We start from the raw sequence: 9,643 nt of genomic DNA, 5'->3' as shown, positions 1-9,643 counted from the left end.
CACTTGATGTTTGCTCGCTCTGTGGTAGAGTATCACTTCCTGTTCCTGCTCAAACACAGTGGTGTTTCTGAGTAGCTTATCTGCTTAGCAATTTAATTTAATTAAAAACTTTTAAATACATTCTATTTTCATAGTATAATCTTCACGTGCTTCATCCGAAGCACACTTTCTGTGTACTCACTACCTAATTTATAACCAAAGTATTCACTCACTGTCTCTGTACTGTTTTGCTAGCTTAGCTTAGCTCGTAGCCGACTCGTTAGCACCATGGCTACTTCACCTGTCCCTCCTGCACTTTCTTGCTCATTGTGTCAGATGTTTAGTTACTCCTCGGTCTCCTTTAGCAGTAATGATATCTGTAACAAATGTAGCATATTTGCAGCTCTGGAGGCCAGGGATTACTGAATTGGAGACTCGGCTTCGCACCCTTCATTCACCCGTAGCTAGCCAGGCCCCTGTAGCTGGTGCAGCCGAAAATAGCGTAAGCCCTGCTAGCTGTTCCCCGGCAGACCCCAAGCAGCTGGGGAAAGAGGGCGTCTGGGTGACAGTGAGGAGGAAGCATAGTCCTAAACAGAAGCCCCAGGTACACCACCAACCCGTTGGTGTCTAACCGTTTTTCCCCACTCGGCGACACACCCGCCGGGGGTCAAACTCTGGTAATTGGTGATTCTGTTCTCAGACATGTGAAGCTAGAGACACCGGCAACCATAGTCAATTGTCTTCCAGGGGCCAGAGCAGGCGACATTGAAGGAAATTTAAAACTGCTGGCTAAGGGTAAACGTAAATTCAGTAAAATCATAATTCACATCGGCAGTAATGACACCCGGTTACGCCAATTGGAGGTCACTAAAATCAATATTGAATCGTGTGTAACTTTGCCAAAACAATGTTGGACTCTGTAGTTTTCTCTGGTCCCCTTCCCAATCAGACCAGGAGTGACATGTTTAGCCGCATGTTCTCCTTAAATTGCTGTCTGTCTGAGTGGTGTCCCAGAAACGATGTGGGCTTCATAGATAATCGGCAAACCTTCTGGAGGAAACCTGGTCTTGTTAGGAGAGATGGCATCCATCCCACTTTGGATGGAGCAGCTCTCATTTCTAGAAATATGGACAAATTTATTAAACCCCCCAAAATATGACTATCCAGAGTTGGGACCAGGAAGCAGAGTTGCAGTCTTACACGCCTCTATGCAGCTTCTCTCCTCCTGCTACCCCCCAAAAACCCATCTCCATAGAGACTGTGTCAGCTCCCAAAAGGACAAAAAACAAACTAAAAACCAGCAATAAACAACTTAAACATAAACAATTACAAAGAAAGAACAATACAGTATCCACATCTGAACCAAAGAGTAAAACAGTGAAATGTGGATTAAATATTAGGTCTCTCTCCTCCAAGAGTCTGTTAGACTTAATAATTGATCAACAAATTGATTTACTCTGCCTTACAGAAACCTGGTTGCAGCAGGATGATTATGTTAGTTTAAATGAATCAACACCCCCGAGTCATTCTAACTACCAGAAACCTCGAAGCACAGGCCGAGGGGGCGGTGTGGCAGCAATTTTTCACACCAGCCTATTAATCAACCAAAGACCTAGACAGACTTTTAATTCATTTGAAAGCCTGATGCTTAGCCTTGTCCACCCCAGCTGTGAAACTCAGAAACCAGTCTTACTTGTTATCATCGATCGTCCACCTGGGCCTTACACAGAGTTTCTGTCTGATTTCTCAGACTTTTTATCTCATTTAGTTCTGAGCTCAGATAAAATAATTATTGTGGGTGATTTTAACATCCACGTAGATGCTAAAAATGACAGCCTCAACATGGAATTTAATCTGTTATTAGACTCAATTGGCTTCTGTCAAAATGTAAAAGAACCCACCCGCCACTTTAATCACACTCTAGATCTTGTTTTAACATATGGCATAGAAACTGAACATTTAACAGTGTTTCCTGAAAACCCTCTCCTGTCTGAGAGATGACACAGCAGTGGAGAGTAGACTTTATCACAGTAGATGTCTTTCTGAAAGCGCTGTAACTAAGTTTAAGAATATAATCCACCCACTGTTATCATCTTCAATGACCTGTACCAACATAAAGCAGAGCAGCTACCTGAACGCTGCTCCAACAGAGGTCGATTATCTTGTTAATAATTTTACCTCCTCACTACGTACGACTCTGGATACTGTAGCTCCTGTGAAAACTAAGGTCTCTAATCAGAAGTACCTGACTCCGTGGTATAATTCTCAAACACGTAGCCTAAAGCAGATGACTCGTAAGCTGGAGAGGAAATGGCGTGTCACAAATTTAGAGGATCATCATTTAGCCTGGAGAAATAGTTTGCTGCTTTATAAGAAAGCCCTCTACAAAGCCAGAACATCTTACTATTCGTCACTGATTGAAGAAAATAAGAACAACCCCAGGTTTCTCTTCAGCACTGTAGCCAGGCTGACAAAAAGTCAGAGCTCTGTTGAGCCAACCATCCCTTTAACGTTAACTAGTAATGACTTCATGAACTTCTTCACAAATAAAATTTTTATCATTAGAGAAAAAATTACCAATAATCATCCTACAGATGTAATATTATCTACAGCTACTCTTAGTACCATTGATGTTAAGTTAGACTCTTTTTCTCCAATTGACCTTTCTGAGTTAACTTCAATAATTACTTCCTCCAAACCATCAACGTGTCAACAATCAGACATAAAGACCTGGATGGCCGCTAACTTTCTGCTTCTTAATTCAGATCAAACTGAGGTTATTGTACTCGGCGCTGAAAATCTTAGAAATATGGTATCTAACCAGATTCTTACTCTGGATGGCATTACCTTGGCCTCCAGTAACACTGTGAGGAACCTTGGAGTCATTTTTGACCAGGACATGTCCTTCAATTTACATATTAAACAAATATGTAAGACTGCTATCTTCCGTTTGTGCAACATCTCTAAAGTTAGAAATATCCTGTCTCAGAGTGACGCTGAAAAACTAGTTCATGCATTTATTACTTCCAGTTTGGACGACTGTAATTTATTATTATCAGGAAGTCCTAAAAACTCCCTGAAAAGCCTTCAGTTAATCCAAAATGCTGCAGCAAGACTCCTGACAGGGACTAGAAAGAGAGAGCAGATTTCTCCTGTTTTGGCTTCCTGTTAAATCCAGAATTCAAAATCCTGCTCCTGACATACAAGGTCTTAAATAATCAGGCCCCATCTTATCTTAATGACCTTGTAGTACCATATCACCCTATTAGAGCACTTCGCTCTCACACTGCAGAACTACTTGTTGTTCCTAGAGTATTTAAAAGTAGAATGGGAGGCAGAGCCTTCAGTTTTCAGGCCCCTCTTCTGTGGAACCAGCTTCCAGTTTGGATTCAGGAGACAGACACTATCTCTACTTTCAAGATTAGGCTTCAAACTTTCCTTTTTGCTAAAGCATATAGTTAGGGCTGGTCCAGGTGACCCTGAATCCTCCCTTAGTTATGCTACAATAGACGTAGGCTGCCGGGGATTCCCATGATGCATTGACTTTTTCCTTTCCAGTCACCTTTCTCACTCACTATGTGTTATCAGACCTCTCTGCATTGAATCATATCTGTTATTAATCTCTGTCTCTCTTCCACAGCATGTCTTTATCCTGTCTTCCTTCTCTCACCCCAACCGGTCGCAGCAGATGGCCGCCCCTCCCTGAGCCTGGTTCTGCTGGAGGTTTCTTCCTGTTAAAAGGGAGTTTTTCCTTCCCGCTGTCGCCAAAGTGCTTGCTCATAGGGGGTCATATGATTGTTGGGTTTTTCTCTGTATCTATGAAGCGCCTTGAGGCGACTTTTGTTGTGATTTGGTGCTATATAAATACAATTGAATTGAATTGAATTGAATTCATTTATTGACAGAAGGCTCAGTGACTCTTGGATTTTTCTGAAATTGTACATTTTAAAGTCACAGAGGTTTCTCCAACATGTGTGTCCTGTGCCAAAGTGTACATTTCCAGTGTCATAAAATCAGTTTTACTGAATTTTTTTATAGCAATCACAATGCATGAAATAGCAGATATAAAGACACTAGTTTCATTTTGCCACGTATCCAAATGAAACTAGTGTTTTTATATCTGCCGTTTCATGCATTGAAATAACAGATATTTAAAAAACCCTCACAACTTTCATTTACAGATAGCTGAGGAAAAACAATAGAAACAAAGGATTTTATTTCAACACGGATTATATCGACACTTAATAAAACCTTAAGTCTGAAAAAAGGCATGTATGCTTTAACATATCACTATGCCATGAACATAAAGGAATTCTTTAAGTGAGGGTCTTTGCTTTTAAGTCAACATGTACACAGTGTAGGTGTGTCCCCGTGAAGTCACATGTACATCCATCAGACGTCTAAGCCGTGGCATTGAATGTCCCGTGGAAGCCATAGGGGATGTTGACAGGTACCACCGCCCTGCCCAGCTCCTCGAATGTCTTGGCATCTAACACCAGAAGGAATGTACTCTTGTCCTGGAGAGAACAGAGACATGGGTAAAGAAATACAACGGCACGACCTCCAAGCTCGTGCTCAGCCATGTTTTACATTTGTATGAGGAAACTGTATATATAAAGAGTACCCTGTCCAAAATGGCTGAGCCTGACTAACCTCGTCTGGAGTGATGACCACAGACATGATGACACCATCATCCTCCTCTGTAGCATTAGGAGAGGGAACAAAGACCGGCTCAGATGGATACTGACCAGGATGTTCCCACACCTGTGAGGGAACATTTACACACCAGGGCTGTCACAATATCACATTTATATCACATTCATGATGATAAAAGAAAAATCACAATAACAATGCTATCTCAATACCTGTGGGACAGTCCTCTCTAACTTTGTTTACTGTTTGTTAACTCCATATTACCCGCAATGTTTATGGATTGTCTTCAGTCTTATACTAGTTATATACCAGGCGTCCCCTGAGGCCTGGTATATAACTAAGGCCTGTTGTTTTTCAATACAACATTATATAATTTCACAATGACACAAAAAGTTACTCCATATACATACTACAATATACTACAATAATATACTACACTAGATTTCTGTATTACCAAGGCTGACATCAGCATAAAACACTTTAATATAACCCTTTCCCCTTTGGGGTGAGTTGTGCTCTCTGAATGCTTTTTTAAATGTCACAGCTGTCACTACACAGTAAGTGTGCGATACATTTTTTATTAAAATTTTAAATCTCAGCAAATATACTTTGTGAATGAACTAAAATAGAAACAGATATAATTGGTTCTATCTGGAAACTGTTGATTTCAGTTGTGGGGGTTAACTTGTTCCACAGATTGGAAATGCGAGCTCTCTTTTCTTTGCTCCAATAAAACAACATGCCTTCATGCGATTTCCGTGGAGATCCATCTTAATCAGCGTGTCCCCTACAAGGTGTCTAAAGCCACAGCCATAGAAGTAGCGGTAGGGATGGGTGTTGAATTTGTGATAGTTGATCTGAGGAAACTCCAGACCTCCGTATTCATGGAGATCCTCCCCATGGAGGTCCTCATGGGTACAGAACACCTGCACAGGTTTAAAAAAAACAAAAAAAGCAACACAGGTAATCACTGAGATTCAGGTAGTGAAAGTGCTATTAAAATGTCAACATGTAGCAAAGTCCAATTAAGAGTTTATATAGAAGTCAGAATTTAAATAAGTTCCAAAGAAAGAAGAAGTAGGTTTTAAATTTTAACTACCTTAAGACTGATAAAATCTTAATGTTTGTGTGAAAAATTAAAATGAAACGGATAAATTAAACAAATGCATTCTGTAACGTGCTGATGGCTGTACATTAATACCTTGTTCTTGGCAATTCTTAAAGAAGTAGCTATGCTGTTTGGCCGGGTAATCAGGTTCTGGTTGTAGGGTGTGTCGCGGTCAACATTGAGAGGCAGCACAAATCGCCGGGGGAAGGCTCTACTCAAGGTGTTGTACACCTGACGAGGAAGATCTTGTTAACTTCAACAAACAATCTTTTCTTCAGGTAAACCAAAAGCAGCCTAAGGATTTTCCATAAACTGCACAGGAAAGTCAGTAATGAGCATTACTTAACTAACTTACCTCATCAAGAGCTTCTCCAGACTTGCGCATGTTCTGGATGTTGTAGTTTGCAATTGCCTGGCCATCATCTGATGCACACAAATCTATGGTCAAGAATCCATCCTCCTCAAACGCATTGATCTGATGGAAGGTTGATAGTGGCTTTGCAAGATACTTGATGGAGCTTACCTGAAACACAAAAACAACAATGGAAATGCACTGTGGCACTAGTTCAGTTCTGCGTTCTAGCTCAAGTCAAATAATGGTACTTAATATTTTATCAATGTGACTTAAATATTATTTCACATTTATGCAAATGCAAATGCAAAAAAAAAAGTTTTATTAACTAAACTGAACATTTATTAGTTTTTTCTGAAATGTTTGTAACATAAATCATCTAGCATACAGATACAGAGCATCAGGTGTCAGACAGAAACGTGCTTTTAGCCCCTTCCTCTTTATTTTTCAGTTATGCTACCATAATCCGTATTCAGATTACTATTATTTGTCATGATTATTTGCTGATTTTAATGACAAAAATGTTTTTACTGCACTTTTATTGTTGCTTTTATTTTGCATTTGCAACAAAACACTGCTTTTATATCTTCACATTTGTACCCTAAATCTATCTTTGCATTCAAATATTTACCTAAATTCAGTATCTCTCTTAGAAGAAAAATAAAATACATTCATTAAAAATAAATAACCAAAACTCAACTCAAAATTCAATCAAGTCACAGGAAGAATACTTATGAGACTTGGAAGAATACTTTTTTATTGTGAATTAAGTTTACCTTACTTAATCACTTAATCATTTTTGCATGTTAGAGTCCTACCTTCCCAGTGTGTTTGTGGATCAGATGGAAGATTGTGTTGCATTTCGGGTCCCAGAATATGCTATCACTGATACTTTTTCTTCGTAGCTTCCCTGTCACAATCTTCAGCAGGTCCAGCTTGATGGGCTGTTCAATGAACACCACGTAGTTCTCAGACATTGCTATAACGAAATGAGAAGAAGTTTCTATTTATAATTCTTTGCAGCGGGACTCAGCTCCAGTAAGACTATAGGACTATAAGAAAACCAATGATTGAAGTCATTTTCATTCCATACATCAACTCAGAGTACCACTCCATTGTGATACCTGTGCTTTTTTATTCCCAAATTCAAGATGTGCATGCTTCACTACATGAGACTTTTGCTCACCAAAGCTGTGATAGTATGAAGGTTTGGTCTTGTCCACTGAAGGAATCGAGCACAGCACTGTGGCTCCCTCCAGGGTTTCATCTTCTGTTTTCTTGGTTGGTGGCACTTGGATAATGTTGTAGTATGATCCTGTCATGCCAGATACTGTTAGATCTTTCATCCGTAACCTGTAGTGTGAAAATGGATCTGATGTTTCTTAAATACCTTTCGAGGTGTAGGAATTTCCCATGTTGTATGTCGTACCATCAGGCTCAGTATGAGGGTGTGCTGTGGCTCCATTCACAGCAATGAATTTGCTCCAGTCTACCTAATACAAACAAATGCAATGGCACAAAAGGTTTGCAGTTTTTATTGCTTCTATAACTACCTTTACAGTTTGATACATGTGCCACTAAAACTTCAGCTGCACGTATATCATTACACTCATGGTACCTTTTCATTTTCCAGTGTGTCAGGGTCCACCTTGTGCATGAAGTTGGTTTCTGTACTGACATAATAGTCACCTTTGTAGGTCACAAAACTCACATTGGCATTGTCTGTGGGCTCTAGAGGGAAAGAAAGCTTTGAATTACTTATTCTATAGCAAGTGCATCAACAGGCTGCTTTGTCTTCAAGATACTCACTGAGTAATTCAAATCTTGACAGGAAGCGGTGGAAGACATTTTTACAGGGGTCCGGCATGGTTACAGTCCCAAACTCAGATATTGCAATGCGATTGTGTTCCTTGTTGGTCTGGTAGCTGTCGCTGGACAGGAAGCGGCTTTTGTAAGTCACTTGCCCATTTGATATTTTGAACTGGTGCAGGAGAGCCATGCCATCAAACCAGTGGTTAAATCTGTAGAGAAATAGATGCAATGCAGAGGGGAGTGAGCTTCATGATGTTTGAAGCAAATGGATAAACACACAAAGATGCAGCACTCACTTGTGGTTTCCGATCTCAAACTTTCCGGGCCCATTTCTCAGTAAGTTTCCTTTGATCCATTCTGGGATTGTACCAATGATCTGGGTGCTGATGGGCCTGGGGGTGTCCTCCACTGAGCTCACAATCTTCTCGATAGAAGGCAGACCGCGTACATTTGTGTAATGATTGATGTTCTTCACAGACTTAGATTTTTTGAGTGCTGTCGGAAAAAAACATAATCAGAAAGGACATTGTTATAATTTAAGTAAAAATAATGTTAGTGTGTGCAGCTAGTAGCATTTAATGTTTACCTGAAGTATTCTTTTTCTGATGTTTGACAGTATCCATGGCTGTGGTTAAGCCTTCTGTAGCTTAGTCTCTCTTCTGAGATGCTGCTGGTTCGTACGCTGACTCCTGATTTTATACTGTCCTTCTGACACGTACCATAGAAACAGCAAAAAGGTTTCTATGGTTCGATTTCATGCTTGTTTAACGCTGTGCAAAACAGAAGCAAATGGCAATCAAAAATGTAAGCAGTAACAGATGATCACTTTATCTGACTGGAAAAAACAGCAAATAACCGTGTCCAGTCTTTCAAATCATTCCTTTGACTCTTTTAGTTAAGCTTAATATGCATGGTTATATATAGCATGGTGAAACCAGATGAACTTGGATGAGTGGCTTAGAGGGATGATTTTCTTTCTTTTTTTGTATTTTTGCAGATGTACAGCAATCTTTTAAAAAAATATTTCAAATGGGAATATTCTATTTCTGGAATAATTAAAGCATTATAAAATGTTTTCTTGCTCTTTTACATTTGAGTTATCTGCATTAAAAAATAAAAAGAGTTCCTGTTGTGTACTTGTCACATATCATATTTCACCAATATCAAAAGAATGACCCATGAACAGGATGACTCTGCATTTTCTGGTGTCAGTAAGGACATTGTGAGTGCCACTGATGGAAGTTCATTTGGGTCCTCACAAAGCTAGCATCTCAAATTAAATTGAAAAAAAAAAAATCTCTTGTTTCTTTTTCCTTAAATTTGTTTAAATTAGCTTTAGGTATGAAATTTTTGAAAGATATTGCATGTCATTTTTAATAAGATACTTTTCTTGTATCTTTGTGATTTCATGTGACTTTCTCAACATTATTTTCTCTTTATCATATAGATTCATTTTATTTAAGAAGTACAATATTGTACATCCAGGCTTTATCCTTTTTAGGTGGGCCGCAGAAGTAAGCCTGCCGGGGGAGAGTGTTTTGTGACTTATCTTGGGTGCAGGCTTTCACATATTCTCGGGCATTCTGGGCTAAAGACGGCCACCAGAAAGAGCTTTCCAGAAAGGAGACAGTGCGTTGGATTCCAGGGTGACATGAAAATCTTGCTGTGTCTTGTTGGAGCACCTGGGCTCGTACCGACGAATGGACGTAGAGCCGCCCTGGGGGGTCCTGTCTCCGGAT

General features: G+C 39.7%; 1 protein-coding gene across 1 annotated transcript; it reads right to left on the bottom strand.

Annotated features, from left to right (window-relative positions):
* Positions 1 to 4,379: 4,379 nt before the first annotated feature.
* LOC148106458 (carotenoid-cleaving dioxygenase, mitochondrial-like) lies at positions 4,380 to 8,551 on the bottom strand. Its single transcript, XM_087844966.1, has 12 exons — positions 8,491 to 8,551; positions 8,201 to 8,399; positions 7,902 to 8,113; positions 7,711 to 7,823; positions 7,483 to 7,585; positions 7,279 to 7,407; positions 6,911 to 7,071; positions 6,096 to 6,263; positions 5,834 to 5,971; positions 5,376 to 5,558; positions 4,633 to 4,743; positions 4,380 to 4,496 (listed from the first exon to the last, which is right to left on the bottom strand). The coding sequence occupies exons 1-12, from the start codon at positions 8,525 to 8,527 to the stop codon at positions 4,380 to 4,382; spliced, it is 1,671 nt and encodes a 556-aa protein (XP_087701092.1). The 5' UTR covers positions 8,528 to 8,551.
* Positions 8,552 to 9,643: the final 1,092 nt, after the last annotated feature.

Source organism: Neolamprologus brichardi, chromosome 1 (assembly GCF_056152115.1).
Source record: "Neolamprologus brichardi isolate AB-2024 chromosome 1, ASM5615211v1, whole genome shotgun sequence".
NCBI classification, from domain to species: domain Eukaryota; kingdom Metazoa; phylum Chordata; class Actinopteri; order Cichliformes; family Cichlidae; genus Neolamprologus; species Neolamprologus brichardi.
Note: the sequence above shows the minus strand (reverse complement) of the source record. Positions and strands in the feature narration are given on the sequence as shown.